At 41.5% G+C, this 27,065-nt stretch overlaps 2 protein-coding genes across 5 annotated transcripts in view; one reads left to right on the top strand and one right to left on the bottom strand.

Moving 5' to 3' along the window:
* Positions 1–2,069, top strand: part of LRRFIP2 (LRR binding FLII interacting protein 2) — a 55,432-nt gene extending 53,363 nt beyond the window's left edge. For all 3 annotated transcript variants that reach the window (XM_071561556.1, XM_071561554.1, XM_071561555.1), the window contains 2 exons: positions 218–322; positions 1,066–2,069. In XM_071561556.1, the coding sequence (XP_071417657.1) occupies positions 218–322; positions 1,066–1,176 (216 nt within the window). In that variant the 3' untranslated portion in view covers positions 1,177–2,069. The remainder of the gene's footprint in view (positions 1–217; positions 323–1,065) is intronic.
* A 6,374-nt stretch (positions 2,070–8,443) lies between these two features.
* Positions 8,444–23,518, bottom strand: TARP (TCR gamma alternate reading frame protein). Of its 2 annotated transcripts, XM_071561559.1 has the most exons (6): positions 23,162–23,518; positions 22,734–23,048; positions 17,202–17,246; positions 11,791–12,084; positions 10,325–10,381; positions 8,444–9,577 (listed from the first exon to the last, which is right to left on the bottom strand). In XM_071561559.1, the coding sequence occupies exons 1-6, from the start codon at positions 23,202–23,204 to the stop codon at positions 9,414–9,416; spliced, it is 918 nt and encodes a 305-aa protein (XP_071417660.1). In that variant the 5' UTR covers positions 23,205–23,518; the 3' UTR covers positions 8,444–9,413. The 2 variants fall into 2 exon arrangements, with proteins under 2 accessions (XP_071417660.1, XP_071417658.1); XM_071561557.1 differs by lacking the exons at positions 17,202–17,246; positions 22,734–23,048; positions 23,162–23,518 and adding an exon at positions 15,118–15,820.
* Positions 23,519–27,065: the final 3,547 nt, after the last annotated feature.

Genomic DNA, 27,065 nt, shown 5'->3' on the forward strand with positions numbered 1-27,065 from the left:
CTTTTTACTTTCTTATATGGTTTCTGGTGTTCAACTTTGCAGCTTTTGTTTTTAATCCACGTGTTCCCCAATTCGTTATTGTTCTTGTTCCAACTCTTCTCTCTGGTTAGCTCTTTAACCTGTGCCTTCTCAGCTGTGTCCTGGGATGAACAGCTGGTGGCAGGCAAGCTCCAGGTGGGACACTGAGTAGTCATTCCTGTCTTGTTTCGATTTGCAGATTGGACGACTCGAGGGGCAGGTTTCAAGGTATAAAAATGCAGCAGAAAATGCAGAAAAAGTAGAAGATGAACTGAAAGCTGAAAAGAGGAAACTTCAGCGAGAGGTAACTGACTTGATTTCCTTTTCAGCTGTATGCTCCTTTCAGTCTTGAACTGCTCTGTCTTTTGCCTCTGAGCTCTGTTTTTTTGTCATCTTTGGTTGCAGCTTTTAAGTGTCTTTTGAGACAGCCTTCAAGTCTCCCTGTTGCATTCAGGACACAGTTGTGGCATATAAAAGTAATACTGACTACAGTTCAATGCCGTTCTCTCTTGAAAGGAGGGCTCTAAGTTGTATTTTTTCTTAACTTGTAATATTTTAAAGTAATCCTCCTACAGAAATTACTGGGGAAATGAATGGTCCCTATGTCAAGTGACAGGCTGGGAATTTTCCAGCATGCTGGGAAGAAGCTGTATTTAACTGAGCTGTTTGATCATGCTTGCTTAAATGCTGCTGCATGACTAGCATGATGCCTGCTACCTGTGGGAATATGTATCTGTATGCAAGTAATAATGGTAAAGAGGACTGTACCTTGTTCTAGGCAAATTACTTTCATGTAATGGGAAGTTGGAGACACCTAGTTCTTTTGGAATGAATGCATGTTTCATGTTTCACTTGCTTCACAATAATTTTTAGCAGTTTAGTTCTGTTTTTTCTGCCTGCAGTAATGAAAGTGTTATGTCTTAACTTCTGTGGCACTCTTACAAAGCGCATAATACTTCTATTCCTGACATAATTTACTCTTGCAAAGACAACAGCAGGAAGTCCAAATAAACTAAAGTGATCATAATTTTTCTTTTAATTTTACAGTTAAGAACAGCACTAGATAAGATAGAAGAGATGGAGATGACCAATAGCCATTTAATGAAAAGGCTGGAGAAGATGAAGGCAAATAGGACTGCGCTTTTATCTCAACAGTGAAGTGGAAATTGAAAATACAATGCACTGCTCCTTGAAAACTAGCCCCTAGGTTGTTTATAAATACAGACTTTCATTGGCACAAACTATTTGAACACTGAGCTGTTCACGATGGTTTAGTTTCATAATTAAATGACATACTTTTTATAACTTATGAGAGAATGAAATGTAGTTTGAATTCCCATGTGAATGCCAGCAATTTTTCAGTAGTAGTTGATTCTAGAGTCAAAGATGGAGCACAATGCTGTATGTTCGACTTAGAGATAGAAAATGTTTTTGCAACTGTGGAATCAAGTTTACTCAAGATCTCTTTTGGCTGCATTAATGATGCTTGATGCTCAGAGACAGCTGCATGAATTCAAGAGGACACTGTATTACTGTACTACAAGACTAACGTATATTTGCTTAAGACATCACACAGCACAAGTGCCTTTTATCCGGTGCAATTTAGACTTCATTGTTGAAATAACCTTTGAAACCAGATAGCATTTTATTTTAAGATACATTTGGGGTATTCACTAAGCTTTATACATTTTGAAAATACATTTTTGTAAAATATTTAAATTTATAAGAAAGAAATAGGGACTGTATATAAAAATCTGCTTTTTTTTTTTGCATGGGCACATCTGACTTCTTGGTAATACTAGCCCTTAATACTCTTACTATTAAGAGTGCAGATTTAAAAGCTTATGCTGTACACCATCAAATTATATGTCATCTGCTTAAGTGTGAGTTGAAATTTTATGGTGGGAGGAAGGGGGTGGGAAATGTGGCTAAGGAATTTATTAAATGGACACTTTACTGACCAAAACTGCATGTTTTGTGTTTTCTTTTGAATACTCAGGTATCAGCAGGACAGAACAAAATCTTTGTAGAATAAATGTGGTAAAATCTGATATCTGTATTCTTCAGAAATATTTTTTTGACTTTGAAATAGTGAGTTTGAATTTATTTTTTATTTCTTAACGTAGTCTGCTCCTGTTTGACAGTCCTGCCATGGAAGAGAGAGGGGCAGCACAAGGAAGGAGGTGCGGTTTTGTCTGGAGCTACTGCCTATGGACAGCAAATACTGTTAAGGATTCCCACTGTTCAAGCTGGCACATCACAAGTAGGAAATCAGTACCACTTGCAGTGACAATTCTGAAGTGGCACTGTCCCTTTGTTGAACTTTCTGGAACTCAGCAGCCCAGCATTTGGTCTGAGAGGATTCATTCTTTTGGACTTGTGTCAGGTGCTTTCCTGTAGTAAATTACTACCCAAATTGCTACCCTTTGGGAGTATTTCTCAAAGCAAGGCAGGTTTCAGGACCTTTACAATCCAGAGGGTCAGTACCTCTGCTTGACCAGAGCTGCTTTTCAAAGAACAACCGTCTTGACAGTGCAGAACTGAAGCTTCCTCTTTCCGCAGAATATCAAAGCCTTTTGAAGCCCAAATCAGCCTGTCTGCATCTCACTTAAAGAGACATCGCTGGACAGACTCCCAGCCTGACATCCCCTGCCCCAGTGTCCTAGTTTAAAGGAAACCAAAGTGTGTATTTAAACTAGAGGAGGGAACTTCTTCTCAAGAACCAATACTACATCCCCTTTAAATTTAAGGAAAAGAAAATTAACTTTAATTAGGAAATGTATAGAAGAGGATAACAGTTCTTAACTATTATATGTACGTATGTAACTGTAAAACAGGCCAAAGCCAAGCTACCCCTCACTGTAGCAACAAAACTCAAAACAAACATGTGTCTTTCTGTCAGTGCAATTATATGTAGGGACAGCAGGTGACAGTGTCACACCTCAGCTGGCTCGAGGTCAGCTCTCAGTCTTCTTGCAGCAAGGCAGAGACAAGGGGGCTATATGACTCATGTGGGGCAGGATGGAGCCTTTTCTGTGGGGAAAAGCAGACTCTTTCTCCTTGTCCTTTGTTCATAGAAGGAAAACACTGGAAGTTAGGTGGTGGTGGTGATGGTCGTGGTTTCCAGAGATTCTGGTGTAGCTGTCCTTAAGGAAAAGGTTTGCAGCATATCCAGAAAAAACAGCTGTGACTCTTCTCTCTCTCTCTTTCTCTCTGAAACTCAAAGTGCCTGGAGAGTGGGAGCAGCCAAAACAGGGAGAGCCAAGCTGGAAAGGATCTCCCTCCAAGATGCTTTCACCAGCTTAGCAAAATGGTGGCTCCTAGTCACAGCAGCCAGCAAAAATGACCTGAAGCCAGCACACAGGAAAAGCTGCTCCCTCTCTCAGGTGCTGGGGGTCTGTTCCTCACCTCCACCCCACCAGCAGGTTGCAATCTGGAATCATCAACCACACCTTTGTTCTGGGTCCTGGCACTTCAACTCGCCAAACCTTTGTGTTGGTAGGGAGAGAAAAATTCCTCCCCTGTGCCCCCCCACCTTTTTTTTGTTTGGACCTTTAACACCCAGCCTGCCCAGGGTGAGTGGCAGAGCTGTCAGCCAGGCCAGGAGCCAGCTCCACTTCCACAGCATCCACACCCTCCCTGCCACACAGCAGCATGGCAGCTGGCTGCCAGATTAATCCTGCCCCACCACAGCAAAGCAGGGAACCTCCACTGCCGATGCCTGGCACCAGGAGCATCTCCCCCCACACCGGGTGTGGGCTCAGCTTGATGTCATCTGGGTACTGTAGAGCGTGTCCTCAGAGAAGGTGCCACAACCAAAGTCAATTGGCTTCACCCCGCCCATGGCCAGGTCAAGGATGATGTTCTCCAGCTTGATGCCACACTGCAGGACGTCACAGATGTGCCCCAGGCTGTGGGCAGACCTCAATGCCATCGGGCTGCAGGGGGCATTACTTCTCCTTTTCCAGTCTGTGGGAACTTCACTGGACTGCTGTGACTTCTCCAAGACCATGGAGAGCACTTAGCCACTTCCTCCTCATCTTTCAACAGGACTGGAGGAAGCATCTCACCAGCTGTGATCCCTGCTCTGTGCTGCAGTCATGGGAAAACAGTCTGGTTTTCTTGGCTTCTTAATGCCACGAGATGTGTGAAGCTGTTCCTTGCGAGGCTCCTGGATCTCCTGGGCCAGGTAAACTTCCTGCAGCAAAGAATGGTTGAAAAGGTCTTCCCAAAGCTTTCTGAAGGAAGAGGATTTTTTGCCCGAGAAGCAGAGGCCCACAGAAACAGGATAGCCAACCCTGGGGCAGTTAGTTGTAACCTTTGTAAGCCCATGTGCACATTATGTGTGTTTTTCCTTGCACTGAGTAGTTTGCTTCCACTTACTTTGCAAGGTTATATGAAGATGAGTAGGTATGCCCTGTATCTACCAGGAACTGGAGTCTATTCAAGACAGGTGTTAAAAGCTTTCTCAAGAGGAGTTAGAACTCCATAAAACAGTAGGAAACTTTGCTGTGTCCTGGTGTAAGGGACTTACAGCTCCATCTAGGTGTGATGAGGGATCAGGACAATGAAGAGTATAATGCTGTGCACTGCAAATTAAGGTCTGTTTTGGACAAAGGAAATGGAAGGGGGGAAACTTGGGTTATAGTGGTACAGGTCATGAATGAAATAACCTTACTGGGCAGGCTGCCAGGGCTCCAGGTACAATCAGTCTTTCCTGCATAGAGATTCTTGAAACCTTATGCAGTGGCACAATCCCTGGGAATACTGTGGACTGAAAACACGCTAATAACTCAGGAAAAATATGTATTTTAATTAAATGTAAGCAGTGATCTTGTTTTTGATGGCCTGGTGGAAGGCTGGCTGGTGAAAACAGGGTGCTTTCACTGAAAAAAAAACAAATTAGAACTGCAGAACACAAGCTGTTAACATTTTTAAGAGGACATCCAGCCTTTTGCTGTGGGTGTAGCAGCCAAACTTGAGGACTCAGAAAGTTTTGAAAACTGTATGCTCTTTGGAAATGTTCTCCTTTTGGTCCTACATCTGTGATTGTACTTGAAGGTAGAAATTGATGATGTTTCTAATTCTGACTCTATTTCTCCTCCTCCTTCCTGCCCACATGCAAGATTTGAACAAGCTGATGTGGTGTCCCTCACAGTTTGGCCAGGTCAGTGCTGTGTGTGCATTCAGGTACTATGAGTCAAATGGCAAGTGGTGTCCAGGGGCCTGTGACCAGCATTGCTTAGGTCTCTGCAAACTGCTGCTCTGGCCTTAGGAGCAGCTTGTGCTCTTTTTTCTGCTAGTCTGCCCCAGCTGTCAGGTGAGCAGTGTTGGTTTATGCACCCTTTATGGGTACATTAAAGTGTATGAAAATGGTTAGAGGCTTCATGTTAAATGTGAAGGGACTAGATATGAAGTTTTGGTTGCAGAGCAATCATTCTGCTAGTAGCATGATCAGAATCAGTCTGGGAAAAAGTATATTTCTCCTGTTATTTTGCAATTTGAGCCTCAAAGTGATTGGTAGTTGTGTTGCTCCAGGAGAGGAAGTCTCTGTGAAATTACTAATCCATCAAGCCTGCAAAGCGGCCTGAGGAGCTGTTTCTGGGCACATAGCTCTGTGACCATCTACACTTTTTGCAGGGCTTTTGAGCACTTTGTCACAGCAGAGACCTGTATCTTTTTGTAGTTGGCTTTGGTTGTGCATGAGGAACAATTTCCTCATTTTGGGAGTTGCTTCATTAATTTTCAGGATTATTTTGCCCTGTGTATTCACTTTGCTACAAATGGCAAAGTTCCAGCTGCAGTAGGAATGAAATCTTCTTTAGAAGCTGAAGCTCTGAATTTGAAATCTTCTAGTGCTTGTTTGGAATAGAGGGTGACCTTTCCTTTTGAGCCCCCACATTTTCACTATGTGTTGTCTTGAATCTCATCTTCATTCATCCAGACTTCTGAAAAAGAAAATCTCAGGGAGAAGTTGTTGGGATTTGCTAGTGGAGTTGCTGGCATAGTTTATTAATTAGAAAATCAAGAGAATTATTCCCATATGCTGTAGATATATCACAGAGATTTTTTTTTGGCACACATGTATTAGGTTTCCTCCCAGGTGGTATAAAAATATTTGTCCAAAGTGTATTTAGTGGTTCCTGAGGTTAGTCTCAGGAACTAGGTAAGTACTGGAAAGTGTGTTCTCAGGTACCTTATCAGGAGACTGGTAATACAGTGAAGTAAAACTTCCCTATGGTAAAACTATATTTAATGATCATTTGGATTAATTAGGTAAAAGTTGTCAATTACTTGTTGATTGTCATTCTATCTATTCCCCTGTAAATGTCTATAGGTGCAGAGGAACAATTGCTTAAACTGTTCTTCTGGGAGTTTTTATTTTCTTATGACTTTCTAAGTCTATGTTGGTGCTCTAACAGTTTCAAAATCTAAAACTGAATAGTCTACTATTTGAATTTCTCTTAAAATTTATTAGTGTTAGTACCTAATATCAACAGAAGTTAGCAGTTGGCAGATTGCAATCATCCTCATCTAGATCTTTCTCACTTACAATGACATGTGAGAGGAATCCATGGGAGGGTTTTTATATCACCTGTTGTAGGTTGTTTTGGTGGCTGAGAAGTCATTACTCTCAAGCATGTGTGAACAGCTGTCCAGTACAGGACACAAAATTATTAAAGAATATGTTGCAAATCCCTTTACACAAATAAATTCACTTGTGCTAATTATTTCTTTGTGCTTTCATGGCAAAACTTGATCCTGTTCCATCTTCTTTTCATTAGAAGCACCAGATTGCCTGTAACCAGTGTTGTAGTATTTGCATTAATTCTGCAACTCTGTGGCAGTAGAGTGGCTGAGTGTTCATATTGTAGAAGCTTCAAATCACTGAAAAATCCGTTCTGGTAAGACAAATATTTGAGAAGACATTTGACAAAGTCTGGACAACAGAAATTTACACTTTATTGATGACATGTGACTGTTGTGTAGCCACAGTGAGTGAGATGGAGGTCCTGCAGATGCCCCACGGCAACAACAGCCCCTGCCTATCACAAGCCCGCAGTTAGACCAGCATGTGGGGCAAACAGAGGGTTTCACAGTGCTATTTACACAGAACCGAGGCATGTGGGTTTGTAGCTCTGTATTTGCCTGAGGAGGAAGCGGTTTGGAGGCTCACTGTGGGAGAGGGCAGGCCGGCTGTGGTCTAACTGCGCTCGGCTAATCTGCCGCTCTCATCGCAGCCCACCCGCGCCGAGCCAGCTGGGACTGGTTCAGCTCACAGGGGGTTTCCGCTAATAACCAAACCTCCCCACAAACAAACACCCCAGCAGCCAGAAGCCTTAAAAACCCACTTGTCCTCTTATTTGGGCTAGATAAATAAGAATTAAAAACTTAGTATATGTGTATAAATAAATAGGTATATAAATATTAGTATATGTATATAAATAAACTTCAGGGCCTTGTGAGCTGTTGCAGCCAAGTGTTTTAAAACCTCCAGAAACTGTGAGATGATATTTTCCTCAGCACGGCTTGGAGGTGCATGGGGGTAAGGGTTTTATTTGTGGAAAAAGCTAAAAAGCTGAATTTTCTCTCTGTTTTCCTGCACTGCATGGACAACATCTTTCAGTTTTGTGTAGGTGACACAAAAAGTCGATTTGGAGATCACTTTAGTGAGAGAGTTCTTGGTTTGTTTATTCAGTCAAGCGGAGATAAAGGTAAGGGAGATCTATGTAATGTCCAGATAATATCCATGGTGCTATTGAAATCTATAGTAATATAGATTATTTATGATTATATTAATAATATCTAGTAGATAAAATATATAATTAGATATTATTAATAACATTTATAAATTATAATATATACTAAATTATATATTATCAATAATATATATTATATTGTATATAGTATATTATTTATTATTAATAAATTATAGTGTGGAAGCCCAGCCATTTCTTAAACACAGTTTGAAGATTAGAAATCACATCTTTCTTTGCATTGAAGAGTAACGTGACATTGAAGGCACTGAATAGTTGCTTAGGCTTCAATAAACACATTTTTAGCCTGTAAGATGTGCCTTGAGCAAAAAGCTGTGGTTGTTAGAACTGAGCCTGACATGCTTTGGTTCCCTTGTAATGGCCGGAGCCCTCAGAGGCAGGCACTGCTTCTGCAACATTCCCCCTGGGTTGGCTTAGCTCTGTTTGATGAAGTTTAGCTTTTCGTTTTTCAGCAGAAAAGACGTAACAGCTTTTATTGTTCTAAGTAAAAGTGGTCCTGTTGAACTGACAAGCAGAAAACTGATGTTTTAAGGTTCTTTGATTTCCCAAGAAATGTGTATGAACAGGGAAATGAATCAGGTTTTCTAGGCATCTTTATGCCGTCTGTGGAAGTGCTGGAGAACAAACACAGGCCTCACAAAAGCAGCTGAAGGAAAGCTTTTATTGCCCTCATCAGTACAGACACAGTGAGTGTAAATGCTGCAGGCACTTATCTACAAACACAGGACAGGGTTTAGCCCAAAACCGAGCAAGTGCTTTATCCCAATCTATCTAATTCCTATTTTTCCACATGAACTTGAAAAGAACTGATTAGTGGAACCTGGAGATTGAGAGTTCAAAGTCCACCATCTGCGAAGTTTTCTTCTTTTCTGAAAACACTTTATCAAAGCTTCAGATTTGATGTTTTGCTCAATTTAAAAAGGTGACTTTAAGCAAGGTGATGTTCATTAACATTATGATTTGTTTCTCTCTTTAAAAATACAATATACAGATTTTCAGACTGTATCACAGTGCTGGTGGATTTCTTCATTTTCTGGATGCATGCACCTTATAGCTGCTTTTATTCTCATCTGACTTCATTCAAAACTCTGATACTCACTTTTAAAATTATGTTTAGTTGTCTCTTAAAGCACACATCTCTTCAGAATAATTAAGTCCTCATTTTTTGGCTACATGAGAGTAGCAACAAATCATTGAAAGTAAAAATTAAAAAATACCTATGAATTTACTGCACAGGAACGTTCCTAATTAAGCCTTAAGTGCGATGACAAAACCCATCTGTGCTTTATATATAGAAATTTCCATTACATCCCTAAATTTCTGCATCCGTAACTACTTTTAATGTGAGTACCTTCTTTATTTTGCAGTATGGACTTTGGATTAAAATCCGTTACTGCTACTGCCTATCCTTGTTTGATATCAAAAAAAAATTAGGAAAACCAGTCTGATATAAAAGCACTACCAGTTAAGCGAGATGAGCCCTATGCACCAATGCCAGAAAATTATTTGGGGATTTTTTTTTGCTGTTGCATCTAACACAAAGCAGGGAAGTCTACACAAGTAGCATAAGGCAAAGTAAATTCAAGATTAATTTGTAACCTTTTCTCAAACAAGCGTTTACACCTTTTTTCCTTGGTGCTTGTTTGAAGCCCACATTCTGTAGATGAAGAAGAGTATGACAAAATAGTACATGGAGCTCTTCAGAAGAAGGATGATGTACACTAAGTACGCTGCCCTGTGCATTAAGTGATCTGGAAGCAGAACATCTGGCAGTGTAACATCTGGAAGCAGAACATAAGAAAGAAAGGTATTGTTTAATGTCAATATGGTACAGCCTCCTAAAAAAAAAGGGTAGAACTGGGACTGTGAGGTCAGTTTAACTGGTGCAATCACACGGACACCAGTGCACGGTGAATGAACATGGAAAGCTCTGACTGTGCTTTGAGTGGCTTTGCACGGCTAAGAAGTTCTAGACCAACTGAGCTTCTTAGCACCAAACTGCCCCTCGATGCCACTGGGTTATTAATTATTCCCTGCAAAGGCAAGAATATAATTGTAGTGCTTCCAACACTCACTACCAGTAGCACCATAGTGGTTTGAATACTTCCATGTTGGATTTTTTGAATGTAAGTGCTCATGATTCGTCCTACATCCCCATTCAAGCTACACAAAAATGATTTTGTCTGAAGTGCTGGGCACTTGATTGGCTTGTGGAGCGTCGGCTGAAGAGTTTAGCCTTTAACTACTCCAAGTGTTTATAAAAGTGGCAATTAATTCAGGTTAATAATCTAGTAGCCCAAAGATCATCCTAGTAAAACTCCTAATAAAGCTATCAATCAAGGTAGATCCCCTTATAATCTACACCAAAAGTTAGTTCAGAGTAGCAGTAAAGTTGCAGACCCGAGACTTAAGAGAACTACTTTACACTATTTAGAAAGATCATTTTTATGATGTTCTGAGCATACATAGCAATATCTAACTTTTGTACAATGTGCACCACTTTCCCATAATTTAATACATGAAATTACCTCCATTAAAAACTGTGCTGCAGTTCGCTTCCTGAGGCTCATTCTTCATAGAACTTTCTGGAAAAAGAGTTTAAATGCTCCAGTTAGGCTTTTCTTTAATTTTAACAAACATGAAGTGAGAAATAGGGGGGGAAAGAGGCAGCAGAGCAACAAGGAGATGGGAAGTTAGTACGGCATTAAAAAAAAAGGATGCTTAAGATCAGTCTGCAGAGCAGCTATTCACAAGTAGGATTGATTTGCAGAGAGAATTTGAAAAGGAGAAATGCTCGAGGAGGAGTGACTGGGTATTTGTTGCCATAAGTGGGAGATGTGCCTTTGCCCTGCAAGGAATGTCCATTTGGCTGTTCCTTGGCAGAGTCTATTTTATTTGGAACTGGAGTCAGTCTGACCGCCTGATCTTGTTATTGAAGAAACTGGTGTCTATTTGCCTTCACAACTTACTGTTACTAGAAATGCAGAATAATTTACTTTGGAATGGGCTTCAGTTAGAACAGTAAAGAATAATAGTAAGGAGTGTATGATCTAAGGTTTCCCTACTGGGAATTTGTCATCTTGGTGCTGGTTTTTCTCTAAAAGACACCATTTTTACTCCTGAAGTAGCGAATTCATGTTTGCTCTACTTTATGTTGTTCGTATGCATAGGTACATGGGCTTACAGACATCCATATTGCATCCCTAAACACATCTTCCATCAAAATAAGCTTAAAGCCTATTTTTGTCAGAATATATTTTGAAGGGTAAAATGTAATTGTTATTTATGGCCATGCTCTCACTCACTGCAGTTAAATTAAGCAGAGGTCGGTATGGAGAAAAGATTAACCTAAACCCATTTAGGCCACTTTTCTTCTAGTTATGACCATAATTTAAATAATTTGCATTGCATATAAGTTACTTTTTTTGGAAGTTGCATTGTCTTTCATATTTTGCTTTCCATAATCAGTCTTTCCACAATTAAACTCAAGATCTTATTTTATACATGGTTATTATCTCACTATTTCTGGACTATGAGTCAGTAATATATTTCAATTTTGTTCTACATCCTCAGCAACCTCGTTTTTAACTCCTTAGTTTTTTATAGCTGTGACTCATGTCAGGGGGTGTCAGAGGGACTTATACCTGCAAGCCATGAAAGGTATTACTGTTTTTAACAACTTCTGTAAGCTGGAAAGTAACTAATATGCCTCAGTGCAGACCTCCTGGAGCTATGTTGGTTTACACCCGATGAGGTTCAATAACTGTTATTTTTCTGTTGCAAAGGGATGCTCACTTGGGGAGCATAGCACAGGCAGGTTGCTTATCCTGGGAAAACTTTGGTAGTTTCTCTAATTGTGTATTTTAGCTATTGTTTGCCAAGGAGCACAGATGTCTGCAGAAACAGTAATAGAAAGCATTATTTCTCTAATTTTGTTGCAAAAAGGATGTGTCTAATAATACATAGAATTAAATTTTTAACATGTGGCACTTACCGTGCGTTGGCAGTGAACGCTGTTGGCTTTCATGCTCATATTTGCAGTAATAATTCTTGTCCTTATTCTCTGCTGGCACAGTTAACCAGCTGGCAATGGAGTAGTCACCCTCTTCCGTGGGCTTCCAAGTGTCTCCTCTCACTACATTGTCTGTCACCTCCTTTTTTTCCTCATCAGTCCATGTCACCCGAATAACACCCGGGTAGAATTTCTCAATAAGGCAAACATATATCATCTGATTGTCATGTTGTTTCTGCAGGATTTCTGAGTTTGCTGGTGCAGAACTGCTTTTACCTGGGTTGGTTATTGAAGGAAGAAATCAGCGAAACAGAGTTGAAAGATCAATAGTGTCCAGCAAATAAATACACAGCCACGAAATAAAAATTCAGAAGACTAACAAAATAAATGCCTTATTAACAAATGTTAAAATGCTCATAACAAACGTGAATCCTCTTTTGAGAAACATTGAGATACTGTTGTTGAAGATATTAGTAGCTATTAATGTCTCTTGAAGCTGAGTTAGAAAACTTCAGGAGGCTCCATGGCAGCCTCTGTCCCACCACCTTCCAAGCAGTACTGCTGGCAGTGCATGTGTCTGCTCAAGTATTTGAGAATTATTAAACAATAATAATATTTCCTGAAAGAGATTTGCTCATTTATTCAATATGAGAAATTTAATAATATTTTATAATATTTACGGAAAAACAAGAGCATGAAAATTTTGCCTACAGAATATTAAAGTAGATAACCTCCCTTTCAAATCTTTGCAGTTTTATGTCCCCAGTATAAGTCCCCACTGCTAATTAGTGAACATCTGCTATATATAATTAAATTTTAAAGGCCAGTATTACTTTTGTGATTTTTTTGGGGGATGTGGGCAACAAAAATTTATTATTGCCTTTTTATTTTAAGGTATTCCATGTATTTGCCAGGTGAAGATCTTAATCATGACAGGAAAAAGGAATCACAAAATGCCCTGAACACCAAAGCTTGGCAATGCCATTCCTTTAATACTAGATCAGTTTAAATCATTGTTAATACACATCTGAAAAGGAAAAATCAAAACTAAATAAAGCAGGAGAATATGCTATATCTAGATAACAGTTCTAGCTCAAAACAGCATAGCTAAGCTGTCCCAGGGTTGTTGTAGGTGATGTGCTTTGTATGTTCAGTATGAATATACATGAATATACTTTAAATGAAAAATGAGCTGTTTCCACCAGTTAACTGTAGAAAATCCCCATTTCATTTGACTCTTTGGATTAAGCCTTATGTTATTAGGAGGAGTCAAATTCATGCAGATTTTGTCCACACAGAGATGGTGTTTTGATATTATTTAAGTGGAGAGTAAATTCCAGAGTCTGCTTTAGTTGAACATGAGCTTCTGCAGTGGCTGCATAGGCAGTGCTCACAGGCCATCCTTTTTTTTCTGTGCTTAGCTGCAAGTGAGGACTGGATACAGAATTCAAAATTGACTTTTATTATATAGAAAGTACTGCTTAAGACTATTATTTTAAGGCAGCAGAGACATTTTAGGTGTTCACCTCCTTACATTGCTTTTGTCTTTAGATTCCTATGTAAAATCTTTACTACTGAATTTTAGCAGGTGGATGCAGAGGCTTTAAATTGTGGTCTAAGTGGTGCAGTTTTAATGCATCGGGAGAAAACACTTTAATATAAATACATATTTTTGTCAAAAATCTTCCACCTGCCTTTAAATGACCTGGCTATTCTAGAGTGATCTTCTACATTACATCCCCCCTAAAACAACTTAGTGATTCTTTGAAGTATTTCAGACTTGGTGTTGAAAAGCAAAGATGACCTTTTTACCTTCAAAAGGCTTTCTACCTTCTAAAGAACAACTCTTATTAAGAATTTCCTTTATTTCAGAGGTTTGTCTCTGAAAAGACAACATGGACAGAGTTCTGTTGTACCAGAAGTAAAATTGCTCACAATCTTATGGTTCTCTAACATTAACTTGGGAGTTAACTTTTATCTTCTTCATGCATCAGTCCTCCTAAGGATGGAAGATTAAAGTAATTTCTAAAATTATTTTTGTTTTCCAGAGCTGTGTATGATCAGAAGACCATCAAGTAGCTCTTGTCCCAATAACATTGCACTCTGAAAAGTCTCATGACTATTTTAGATGTTTCTTATAGATTTTCAAAGCTTAGCAAGTTGTGCTGATTAATTTCAACAGGCTAAAATCTGATTGCCTGGTTTGACATTGTTCTTTTGGATTGTCAAGTCTAAATAGAGAAGTGAGAGAGATGCTTCCAGCTGCTCATTCATCCTGCTCATTTTAGAGACTTCTGTTAAGATGGAAGAATTTCCACCTCTTTCCATTTACCATAAAGAGACTGTGGATGCTTAGCTTAAATAAAACACCTAAATCACATCACAGTACTGAGGAAACATTGTTTGAACAACTGCAGCTGTGGGTCCCATGTACAAACACAGGCAAAGGGATGACAGTGGAGAACAGAATTAGTTAAGTTCTGCAGGTTTGTTTCTGAAAAAAAAATGAGGATAACTTGCAGAATTTGCTGTAGGTTTTGATGTAATTTCGGGCTGATCTTTAAAGTTGTTGAAGTCAACCAGAGAGTTTACACTGACTTTTCTGGGCAAATTATCTGATTCTTTCTGAAGAATTTTAAAGTAGTGAACTTTAAACTCCACTGTCATTTTTTGTTTAGTTAAACATTCTTAAATGTTGCTGTTTACCTTGTTAAACAGTTTTCTAAGGCAGGTTTTAAGAAGTATCTAGGTCTTACTTTTCCAAATAACATATAGGCATGAAGAGATACTTCTTAAGCTAAAATCTGTCTTTTCTCTCTTGTAAAAATGCAGTGAGACTGCAAAACATTGTACAAATAAAATTCTCATGTTTGTAATCAATAAGTTATTAAAAATTTAAGTTCAAAATACGTATTTTTATAGATGAGCTGTCAGAAGTTTCCTTAATGACACTACTCTATTTTCCTTCTAAGTGTCTATAAATACAATTTATAAAGTCACTGTGGTCTTAAGCTGAAATTTTAATTCTTATTACTTGAATGATCCCACAAAATGGAGTAATTTTGCCCAATGCCCAAAGCTCCTCTGTTCCCCTTCAAGGCAGGGGCAGCTGAGGGTACTCAGCACACTCATAAACAGCATTATTATCTTCCTACTTGAGAGAGACTTCAGGTGTTATAATTGGTAATAACACAGTACAGTCCTGACCTATGCTGTGCCTTCCCAGATACCTTAAAGACCTATCAGCTTTCTTTCCAAAGCTTTCCCATTACCAAACTTTTAAAAACATAGGATTTTGAAAACACTTACTGGAGACGATGAGTTTTGTGCCAGAACCAAACATCACATACCCATGCCATCCCACAATGGTGCATTCCATTACCGAAACTGCTATTTGAAGGATGGGATGCCATCCAGAGGGACCTGGACAAGCTGGAGAAGTGGCCCATGGGAATCTCACGAGGTTTAACAAGACCAAGTGCAAGGTGCTGCCCCTGGGTGGGGGCAATCCCCAGTGCCAACACAGGCTGGGGGACGAGGGGATCGAGAGCAGCCCTGGGGAGGAGGATTGGGGTGCTGGTGGGTGAGAGGCTGGGCATGACCAGCAGGGTGTGACTGCAGCCCTGAAAGCCAAATGTGTCCTGGGCAGCATCACCAGCAGCGTGGGCAGCAGGTGAGGGAGGGGATTCTGCCCCTCTGCTCTGCTCTGGTGAGACCCCACCTGCAGTGCTGGGTCCTGCTCTGGATCCTCAGCACAGGAGGGACATCAACCTATTGGAGCAAGTGCAGAGAAGGGCCAGCAAGATGATCAGAGGGAGGGGACACCTCTGCTATGGCTGAGATAAATGGGATTGATTAGCCTGGAGAAGAGAAGGCTTTGGGGGGACCTAATTGTGGCCTTTCAGTGCCTGGAAGCAGTCCACAAGATGGAGAGGGACTTTTTACTATAGGACAAGGGGAAATGGATCCAAACTGAAAGAGAAGAGGTTTAGATTAGATGTTTGGAAGAAATGCTTCCCTGTGAGGGTGGGCAGGCCCTGGCACAGGTTGGGCAGAGAAGCTGTGGCTGCCCCATCCCTGGAAGTGTCCCAGGGCAGGTTGGACAGGGCTTGGAGCAACCTGGGCTAGTGGAAGGTGTCCCTGCGCGTGGCAGCAGGCCCTAAACAAGATGATTTTCAAGGTCCCTTCCAATCCACACCATTCTATGATTCTCTTATTTTGGCTGGGAAAGTACCAGCTTTAACAACCATCATACAAACAATAGGAGTCTACATGAATGTAGAATATCTGGATTCAGGCTCAACTAATGATGCTATTCCCAAAGAGCCTTATCCTGATTTTCTCAATTTCTCAATGATCTTAAGTGTGAAGTAACTATAACCCTTTTATTCTATTAATGAGTTACAAGCCTTGGCCTCATAAAGACAAATTCCTACAGAATTAGAGTGATGCTTGAAAATAGTTCATATTAAAATGTAGATATGAAAAGCATGGCAACTACCTGACTAACAAGGGAGAGATTTTCACTAACAACAACACCCTTATCATGCCACAGATATTTCCAGTGAACCATAGGTATGATTTACTTAGTCTTTCTGACACAAATCATTAAATCCAATCTTTGTTGGATATTCTAACTGAAGTTTATGTATTTAACCAGGCTTAAAATGTTTGGTAGCAATAGTTCCTCTGCCTTGTGTTTGTGTAGTTGTTTACTTCAGGAATTTGGCATTTAAAGCCATCTATTGAGACCTTCCATTAAAATAAATGTCTCTGCAGGAAAGGTAAAAGAAGGATAATTTCTTAATGAAGTAATGATTAAGAAGTAATGTAGTATAATTAATGATGAATAACTAATTAAGTTAATTTGTTAAGCAATTATTAAGCAACAAGAAGAACTTTTGGTGGTAACATCTTATTTCTACTGCCAAAGTGCTGCATATGTGAAAAACTAATTATAGTTATTAGTTGACTAAGTTATTTCATTTTTACCAGCCTAATTAAAAAAAATTCTGCAATTACTATTGCACACTTCTCTTTTTATCTGTATTAAGAATAGATTTTCTTTTTTAACACTTCATTCACAGCTGCTTGATTCCCTGCTAATTCTTTCAGTACAGCTGGAAGAAAGCGTAGAGGCTCTGGAAACTGTTGCAGGCCATTTTCCACCAGGTTTCTAGAACTGTGATCAAAAGTGGCTCAGAATAGCTCCTTTTCCATCATGTTTGTGATCCTGAATGACTGCATTGCAGGTATCACAAGGCTCAATGTAGGAATGGCAAGCTGGGGAGAAGAATCTTGTGCAACTCAGACAAAATCACACTCGTCTATATGACTACTCCAAGTTCCTACAGCTTATTGTATGAATTGTATGAATATAAATTGCAACTTACCTGACACAATGAGCTTTGTACCTGAGCCAAACACCTTGTTGTAATAGCCAATCACAGTGAATAAAGTCTTTACAATATCAATGTAGCTCAGTCGTGTTTACATGGGTAAATATATTTTTAAAGAAAATCAAATTTACTATAGAATCAATTTTTAGATGCTAGAAAAGTAAAAAGGACCACTCACCTAAAATAAAGTTTAAAAAAAAAGGTGTGTAGTTTTATGAGGGCATATATGTTGTTAAATGGACAGGATTCATCTCAACCAATTTGTCTCCTGAAAGAGCAGGGGGACAGTGCAGATTGAGCACCTTGGCTCCATCTCTGCTTTCTATTTGGTCAGATATTGCTGAAGTAATTTGCTCCTTAAGCACCCCATAAAACCAGACCTGGAACTGGTGAACATTATGCAGAGATCTGAGTAACACGAGACCACCGACCAATATTTTTGTTGTCCATAACATGAAGCAACACCCTGCATGGATTGGAATCAAAACTCCCACTAACCACATACACCATTTTCAGCAGGTCAAAATTGGGCAAACTGTTTTCATCTCAGATGCTTAGCTGAGCCAAATCACAGGCAAATATCAGAGAACCTGAAGTTTACATGAAGCACAATAGCTCTGATAAGTATGTCAGAGTATTTTGAATTTGGCACTTCTTCCTTAACAGAAGTAATAACTGATAATAAGCAGTTTCTGCCAAAGCCAGAAAGAGAGGGAAGTCTTTTAACTATGCCTTCCTTAAAACTGTTTTGGGCACACCTCAGATGACTCTTCCATTTGGTACAGTCAGACACAGTCCTAAAGGAAAAACTTTTGCTTTTCAAAAAATATGAGTAACACAAAGGTTGGACACGTTTCTTTCAGAACGAATAAAGAATATGACAAAGGTTGAATGTGCATACTTATAGACACAAACATCTTTCTGTTCTCCAAATGTTTCTTTGCCATGTTTAAATTCATCTTTGCAAAGAAAACAATACTAGATTAGTTACACATCTGTGCTGCAATAGCTGTTGTGCTTCCCCCATTTCATACAGAAGTACACAACAGTTATGTTTTGTTCTGCAAATGGAAATGCTGTCTAAGGGGGAAATCCTGCAAGGCATTCAGCAGAATTGAAACCAGAAGGGATTAAAAGAGCAGATCACTTCAGGCCAGCCAATATCATTCAAAGTGCATTCAAAAGCATTTCAGAAGTAGTTGAGTTTTATATTTTGTACTTACTTGAAACAATAAGCTTAGTTCCACTTCCAAATATTTTGACATCAGGATCCCACAGTCTCACAATGCTTAGCAATATCTCCTGCAGTGCACTTTTTTGCATAGGCTACAGAAAAAGTCTCTCTGATTTACAGGTTGGTGATAAATCTGACCCAGTGCAATAACTGAATTTTAAACATTGACTACAGTGTCATTTTTATAAATTCTTCAATTTTTGTAATGAGTAAAAAGTTCAGAAAATTTTGGCTCAGAGTCATGGATAGGTAACATTTTAAATTTCCCTGTAACTCTCCTCAGCTGTTTGCAATTTGGCTTAATTATGGTCACCTTGATAATGTCATGTATTTTCTGAGCAACATAGTGTAGGCATTGCTATATCCTTTCTACTGAAAACAGCATTCATCCTACTGATTGCGCAGCTTCACCACAATTAAGAATAATACAAATACAAAAGTAATCCAGTTACTTCCAGTAGGGCCAGGAACTAGAAATTTATTACATCAGGGAATTTTTCTTCTTAATCAATTTAGACTAGACTTCCATCAGGAAAAAAACCTTTGTTTTTCTCCCTTGCTGTTCTAAGAGTAAACTTTGAAGAAGACAAAATTTCTTTCCCATAACAGCAATTAATCCACTGCAATATTTAAATTTTTACCCCCATCCTTTATAAATATTCAGCACTTGTTCTAGAGACAATCTCTGTTGTCAAGGGTGCACCCAACTGGGGCATCCAGCACAGTAAACAAAGAAACCCCATTGATTTATCAGAGAGAAATTAATTTTCCTGCAGTCTTTCATTCTTAATTATCTGAGAATCTGAATGATTCTGTGAAAGTCAGTTCAATGATTATGATACTTACTGGACACAATAAGCTTCGTTCCTGCGCCAAAGTATTTGATCCAGGAAGTCCACACTGTGCTTTGTCTTTGCAATAACCTGGTGTGCTCTCTTGCTGTACCACTGGTGAAAATCCCATTTTTTTTCCCCATCATCCGTGGGAGGCTGCACGAAGGCCTGGCCCTTGGCTGCTGGGAGGATGTCACGAATTTCAGACTTGTGACTGAATGTCCAGCTGATATCTAAAGCCCTCGAGAACAAATCTCTTTCCTGAAATGTTGCAAAATTTGTTACATAAACCCCTCCACTTCATGCCTTAGGTGAAGGTTTTTCTTTTATTTCAGACCCACAAACAGGTACACAGGGTTAACATGTAAAAATCCACTTACCTTCAGGTGAAAATACTGCTCTTTCCCCAAGTGCTACACTCCTCCTCACACACACAGTTTAGTGACACTCAGCATGGAGTTCAGTTTTTCATTGTCTAATCACAGTTCAGTAGAGGAAAAGGAGGCAGAGTCAGCATCAGAAGCATCCTGAAGGTGCTGCAGGTTGCATTTTCTGCCCCCAAAATGTGGTTATTGACTGCCCATCTATTGGAACTCTACTACAGCAACTCACTGGCAGCTTTTCATACCCACTGGCTGGGGGGGAGAAGAACGCTTTTGTGCAGGGGTTTCTCACAAACCAGCCCAAGATAACATCAGAGGAGTTACGACTACTGCCAATCATACAGCCTGCAGGCTTAGTCTGGCATTTCAACTAAAGCAACTGAGAGCCCTTCTGGGATCTCTGTGGCACAATGACTGCAAAGACATGTTGAGAAAATGCTTTTTGAGGCTAGAGGGAGGAACTAGAGTGTGAAGATCTTTCAGCTGAAGTAGTTCTAAAAACAAGCAGGGGTCTGCACTGAAGTCTCCTGGACAGGAACATCCTAATCACAAAGTAAGGGCAGAAATGATGTAGACAGAGAAAGAGGCCAACCAGTGCTTCTCCTGCCATGTCCTTAGACACAGAGTGAAGGAGACCACCATGACACGCCCTGCAGTTGCAGGGGCTATTGGATTATGTCCATGACAGTGAGTAACCGAGAGCTCTCATGTGAGGAGGAGAAGGACAAGGAGAACAAGGACACTGTCCTGGTGATGTTTTGCTCTATGGACAGACCACTACTGAGTGTTGTGAAGCTCAGAAACTGTTGCTCACCTGTGAAACATTTGTAGCATTCTAGAGGTGATGAAACCACAGGAAATGGGACTCTTCATGGTCCACATCACTTTCACTATCTTATAAAGGTTATAGTGATGACATGTATTCTGATGAGGATGAGATCTGGTGCAGGATGCTTTCTGACACCATGACAACACCACAAGGGAAGGTTTCTTGAGAAAAAGAGCAATCTTACCTGCACCACTGCAAGTACTGGGTGCTGCAAGTCACCATATACAGAAGCCAGAAAACTACAACACAGAAGTATCCACTGAACTAAGAGAAAACTCCAGAAAGCTGCCATGAGATCCTATGAAGAGAGACATCATGTGGCAGTACCAATTTCTGGCTGAGAGCTCTGCATCACACCACTGGCCAGCTCTGATTCAGTGAACTATGCCATCCAGAGGGATGTGAGCAGACTTGAGAACTGGGCCCATGAAAACCACTTGAGGTTGAAGAACTCCAAGTGTAAGCTGCTTCTCTGGGTCAGGGCAATCCCAGACATGAGGCCAGACTGGGAGAAGAACTCCTGGAGAGCAGACCTGCAGAGGAGGACTTGGGGATTCTGGTGGAACAATGGCAGGATATAACCCAACAATTTCCACGCACAGCCCAAAAGACCAACCCCATCCTGTGGATATTATCAAAAGAGAGGTGGTCAGCAAGTCAAGAGAGGTGATTCTCCCCCTCTACTCTGCCCTTGTGAGACCTCTGCTGGAATGTTCTGATCAGGTCTAGAGTCCTGAGTACAAGACAGACATGGAGCTGCTGCAGTAGGTCCAGAGAGCTGCAAACAGGCTCAGAAGGCTGCAGGACCTCTCCTATGAAAATAGTCTGAGGGAGCTGGGGATCTTTGGCCTGAAGAAGAAGAGAGTCAGGGGATACCTCATTGCAGCTTTGCAGTACCTGATGGGGGCTTATGAAAAAGAGGAAGAGTGACATTTTCATGGATAGACAGTGATAGGACAAGGGGTAACCAGTCTTGAGCCAAAAGAGGGGAGCTTTAGAATTGATGTTAAGGAAGAAGTTCTTTAGTACAAGGGTGGTGAGGCACTGCAATAGACAGCACAGGGAAGCTGTTGATATATCCTCCCTGGAAATAAATCCAAGTTGACTAGCCCCCTGAGCAACCTGATCAAGTGGAAGGTGACCCTGTCCATGGTGGAGAGGGTTGGAACGGGATGATCTTTAAGGTCCCTTCCAACCCAAACCATTCTATTAGTACATGATTCCATGGATCCATGAAATCACAGAGCACTTGCCTGCTTAAACTTGCTTTGCCTTTAAGACTTTCAAGACCTGAGGCTACTGGTGTGTAGTGTTTATTCACAGCTAGCTGGGTCTTTCTAAAGTCCCACAGCTCATTCTGTGTGATGGTCCAGCACTTTAGGTATCCAATCACCAGGAAAAGAAAAGCTGATGAGTAAGCACATACCTGGCTATAGTCACAAGCAAAAATTAATCCTGTGACACTTTTCTTTGAAGAGCCTGCCATGCCCAGGGACATATACTGACTTCTTACAAACTTGAAGAAACTCCATCAACCTTGACAGCTTCAGACAACATCCTTCTTCCAATAAAAATCCTTTCTGTTGTATTTGTCTTACTACGAAAAGAAAGAAGATGACAGTTATAAGCATGACAACATTAGCTGTGCCAGGCAAGAGATTGTGGTATCCAAATTAGGTAAACAGTACTTACAGATTTTCCAGGGGCTAACACTTGCTGACATGTACAGTAGGGAAGACTATAGGGGGGGTATTTTCCTCAGCAGTGCTCAGAATTGGCAAGTATATCATTCCCACTCACCAAGGTACTCCCTTCAGCATGTTGTCTTTCTTTTGTTGCCTTCTCTTTCCTAAAGAAGGACGGTGGCTGGACCAGAAGATCAAGGCTGCTCTGTTTGCTCCCAGACTTCTGGCCACCTGACTTCTGCCATGGCTGTGCAAACAGCACCAAAGGAGCAGGGGAGTGTCCAGTGTTTCTGTGCTAAGTCTTAAGGCTGTGAAGACTCCCTTTGTGCTTAGAAGAGCAGATGTGTGCTGAAGACAGGAGTCCTAATGATGACCCAGACTTTGAAAAGGACACTTGTGCAAGGTTAGCTGCTCTTTTTGAGAAGCAGAAAAAGCTTTGGCCTTTCAGCTGCTCACATCAGATAGAGAGAAGACTGGTGGAGAGACACAGTTACAGCCTTGTGGTTGAGATGTTGTGGGTGGTTTTTTGCCTTGATGATCTTTGAGTTTCAATCAAGGTGAGGGTCCCAGTAGGCGCAGTAGTAAGTTGCAGCATCATTGGGATTTACATCTTTTATTTTAAGAGAACACTGTCTCAGGTTGGAATATGTTTCAACAGTGTATCTTCTTGGGTCAAAGTTACTTTCAACAACAGTTTCTCCTTCAAACGAGAACAGGAGCCTCTTTGGAGCTTCACCCTCCTTCTGCTGATACCAGTGTATGAAAGTAACATCAAAACTTTCCCCTAATATTTTAATGTCACAAATCATTTGTGCACGGTTTTGGAACATGGTGATGGATATAGGACTCTGCATGGGAATTTCCTGTGTAAATCCATCTAGGAAAGAGAAAAGGAAAAATTATGCAATTAGCTGGAATTCAGTGATAGACACCTGTTTGCACAGCCCTGAGTTTCTGAGAAGAAAGGTAGAATAATAAGAAAGTACTTACAAGACCAAGTGGCTGTGGCCACAAGCACTGCCAGCAGCAGCATGTTTGCTTGTCACACTCTGCTCTCGTTGAGACTCAGAGGAGAGTGGAAGGGACCCCAGATGGGGAGGAACTGTGTTGTGTGAAAGAGGAGGTGACACTCTTGAATGGTCTTTAGGAATGAAGATGAGGTGCAGAAAACCCTCTCCAGGCTACCAAATGGTAAAATTCCTTAAAAGGCTGCAGTCCTGTCTGCTTTCCATGGAAATATGAGAAACACTGGTAAATCCAAGGATTGTGGCCCCGCAGACCTTGAGTCAGAGTGACTGAGCAAAGGCAGCTGTGTATGGTGGAGGGAAGGTCTCAGCCTGGCACTCGCTGGGCAGGCAGTGAGTGTGCACCACCCCCGAGTGGTGCAGGGGGGTGCACAGGGTCCAAGGGGGTGGGAGACATTCTCCCCTGCTGTTGGGAACCGCCCTTTGCTGCCTCAGCTTGCTCACCCAGCTGCAGAGTGCACAAGTGCCTGGGGGGTCCCTGTGCAGCTCTGCCTTCCACCAGAGCAGCCCAGGCCATCAGGCTGCAGCACCTGGGCAGCTGCACCGTGGGCACTTGTCCCCACTCTGCTTTGGGCTGCGGGAGGAAACGCACAGCCACAGGATTTCAGTTCCCAAGCTCAGCTGAGGTGCAAACACCGACTGAAGAAGAGAGTGGCAAACAAATGAGAGCAGCTGCTGCCAACAGCCCCTGCAGAGACACATCTTGGTGAGTCGCTCTGGGGCTGAGGGGTCTCCCCAGGGCCTGGTGAGCCTGGGCTGCAGCTCCCTGGGTGTGAAGGAATTGAGTTGCTTCAGCCTCCCTCCTGCTGGCAGCTGCTCCATGCAGTGGGCTGGTGGAAGCACATGCTGCCAAGTGCCTTGGAAAGGTGCCTGTGAGTGCAGGTCTCCTGGCAGAGTCAGGGAAGGGGAGACAGCTGCCTCTGTGTGGTGGCAATGGAAAGGGTCCCTCTCTTCCCAAAAAATAACTGTGGAAAAGCCTCTTGAATTTTCTATCAGGTCACGCTGAGGGAGACGAGAAGGAGAAATTACTTAAAAAATGGCAGGACACAATAAAGTGACAAGGATAGAGAGCTGCAAAACAGATTTTAAGGTGAAGTGCAGGGAGGGTCTTGGAAAAGATTCCTCATCCCAGTACCATCCTTGACAGTCTCCTGCACGGGCAACTGTGCTTAAAAGCAGGGTGAAAAGTGCCTTGGCAGTTGTGTGTTGAGGACCTGAGAACTCAAACTCCTCTTCCAAAAACTCCCATGCATGAAACAGGAGCAGTCCATTGTTGTGCTTCTGATCACACAGCAGAATTCTGTCAGGCACCTGATCCCACATGAGGAGCGAAGAAATGCAGCAGTGGCTGCATCTCACATGATTAATTTACAGCTCCTGTCTAGGTTTTGTACTGTGGCTTTCTAATACAGCAAGCCCCTAATTGGAATAATTACAGATCTAACACAGTGGTGTCTATTCCAAGAGGACACATGCACCTGCCAGAAGATTGGTCTACAAAATCCCTTGCCAGGTTCAGCTTATCACTAAATAGACTTGTTGGTGATTAAATGGCCAAAACCTACTTTGCAGAGAGCTTCATTGTCTAAAGCTATCTAAATAACTTCCCCTTTGTAAATCCATGCTGACTAATCCTGATCACCTTCTGCATCTCCCTGTGTCTGTAAATGAGTTCCAGGCTTTGAATTCCATCCCCTTCCCAAGGATCTAGATAGGACCAACCTGTCTGGAGTTCACAGTCTTTCTTGAAAATAGGAGTGGCGTTTGTTTCTTCTGGTCTTCAGGAACCTGTATTGGTTGTTGTGAGCTTTCAAAAGTAGGTGAAAGTCCCCTTGCAAAGGCATGGGCCAGCTGGCTCAGCACTTGTGGGTGCATCCCATCAGGAGCCACAGACTTCTGTGTGTTAAGTGCTCAGTAACCTGATCCTTCTCCCCCAAAGGGTGTGTCTTTCTTGCTCCACCTGGTCTCAGGGGTCTGGGATTCCTGAGGGTCATTCTTGTGTGTGAATACTGAGGCAAAGGAAGCAGTGAGTACCTCAGGTTTTCCCTTGCCATTTCTCACCAGTTTCCCTGCCTCACGCAGCAGCTTTCCCTACCTTTCTCTTGCTGCCTCTATCTTGTATAACCCTTTCTTGATGCCCTTTCTATCCTTTGCCAAATTCAATTCAAGCTGGGCTAGTGCTTTCCTGAACCCATCCCTGCATGGCTGAGCAGCAGCTCCTGCATCAGCTGCCCCTACTCCTACCTGCTGAACACTTCATTGCTATGCCTGAGTTCAGTCAGCAGCTTTTTGCTCCTCCTTGAGGGAGTCCTGCTGCCTTTGAGTTGGAGGTCCAGCAGAGCACGTTTCCTTGTAGGCTGCTCAATCACCTCCATCAGGAAATTGTGGCAACTCACTTCAGAACCCTCCTAGACTGGTTGTGAGAAATCCTCAGCTCCCACAATACAAAGAAAAAAGGTAAGCTGGCTGAAGTTGACATCTGCAGTCACTTGTAGTGCAACCTGTTTTTCAAATAGTTGAGGAAGGCACAAACAACTATAGCAAGACATTTTATGCTCAAATCACATGGAAAGTTGAGCAAAAGGAGAGTTCAGAGGCTGTGGAGCCGTAAACCCATCACTGTGGAGGCATTTGAGCTCATTTTTAAGGTGGAGATGCACTAGAGGAATATGTCAAAGGATATTGAACACATGCACTCTAACCTAAATAAGAAACTTGAGGACATAGAAGTATCTCAGTGTTCTGAGTTGCTGTCAGTATAATGCCCTCTTTGCTAGAACCAGTCTCTGATTGCACAGTCTGATTTGTAAAGTTCAGAACACTGACCCAAAGGCTCAGAGGGGCTCAGCTTGCCTGGGGCACGGCTCATGGTGAGGATTTCAGTTATGTCTTGGACACATCAGGTGAGGAGCTGTGACAAGAAAAATAAGATTTCTGGGCTCTTGTAGGAATTTGTAGTGACTGAAATGAAAAGGAAGACAAAAGAAAAATATGGGGAGGGATGTACAGGATCACCTGGTCTTCTGTCCTTTCATATTCCTGTCTTTCCTATTCAAAAGAAATAACTGAAGAGATGGAGACGATGCTCTGCTTGCTAGGATTTTAACAGAGAAGAGATTTGCAGCTCCCACCCAGAGCCTGTCTCTGTTCACTGTCAGGTGAGGGCTTTCAGGAAAATCAAGGCTTCATTTGAAGAGCAGTGTTTGATATATTTCCCTTTAAGTGACAGGAAGATTCCAGTTTCTGGAAGCTGCAGATACATGTGAGTATTGAAGTGATACACTGATCAGTTACATCATCTATTCAGTAATTGTCCAAAGACATTGTTTTTCCTCTCCTGCTGCAGAGTTCAGAGCTTGTGTTCAGAGCAAAAGGCACTTTTTGTACAGCTTCTCTTTGCCTGAGTGATGTTGTGATGCTTCTATAGACATAATATGCACAATAATAAGTGCCAGAATCCCTCGGGGTTACAGAATTTATCTTCAGGTAATATAAGGGATCAGTAGGATTCTTCCAAGCTTGATATCTCTTTCTCTTTGTGCTGTCATCATAAACAGGTGTCTGTCCTAACAGGAACGGAATCCAGTTCAGTGGCTCTCCAGGAAGCTGCTTGTACCAGTGCACAGTCCTTGCGTCCGTCAGTTGGCACAACATGCAGGCAGAGCTGCCCTTCAGCTGTTGCTGCATCTCTGGTGTTTGCAAGGGCACTGACTGAGAGTCTCCACCTGGAAGGGGAAGCAGAGAACTTGTGTGAGGGGAGAAGCTCCTGGAGTCTGGAATCAGGGCTGTGTTCACTGTACACAGAAAGGATGCAAAAGGAAAAAACACTCACGGCACCAAATTGAAGTTGCAAGAAGGACTGGAAACAG

The sequence above is a fragment of the Pithys albifrons genome, chromosome 7, assembly GCF_047495875.1.
Source record: "Pithys albifrons albifrons isolate INPA30051 chromosome 7, PitAlb_v1, whole genome shotgun sequence".
NCBI classification, from domain to species: domain Eukaryota; kingdom Metazoa; phylum Chordata; class Aves; order Passeriformes; family Thamnophilidae; genus Pithys; species Pithys albifrons.

Excerpts from the sequence above, each read along its gene's own strand:
- TARP (XM_071561559.1), bottom strand. The coding sequence starts at position 23,204 with ATGCTGCTGCTGGCAGTGCTTGTGGCCACAGCCACTTGGTCTT. Across the intron at positions 12,085-17,201 it reads TACAAAGCTCATTGTGTCAG|GTAAAAGCAGTTCTGCACCA; the intron begins GTAAGTTGCAAT and ends TAACCAACCCAG. Across the intron at positions 9,578-10,324 it reads CAGCACAGTTTTTAATGGAG|ATGTTACACTGCCAGATGTT; the intron begins GTAATTTCATGT and ends TTCTGCTTCCAG.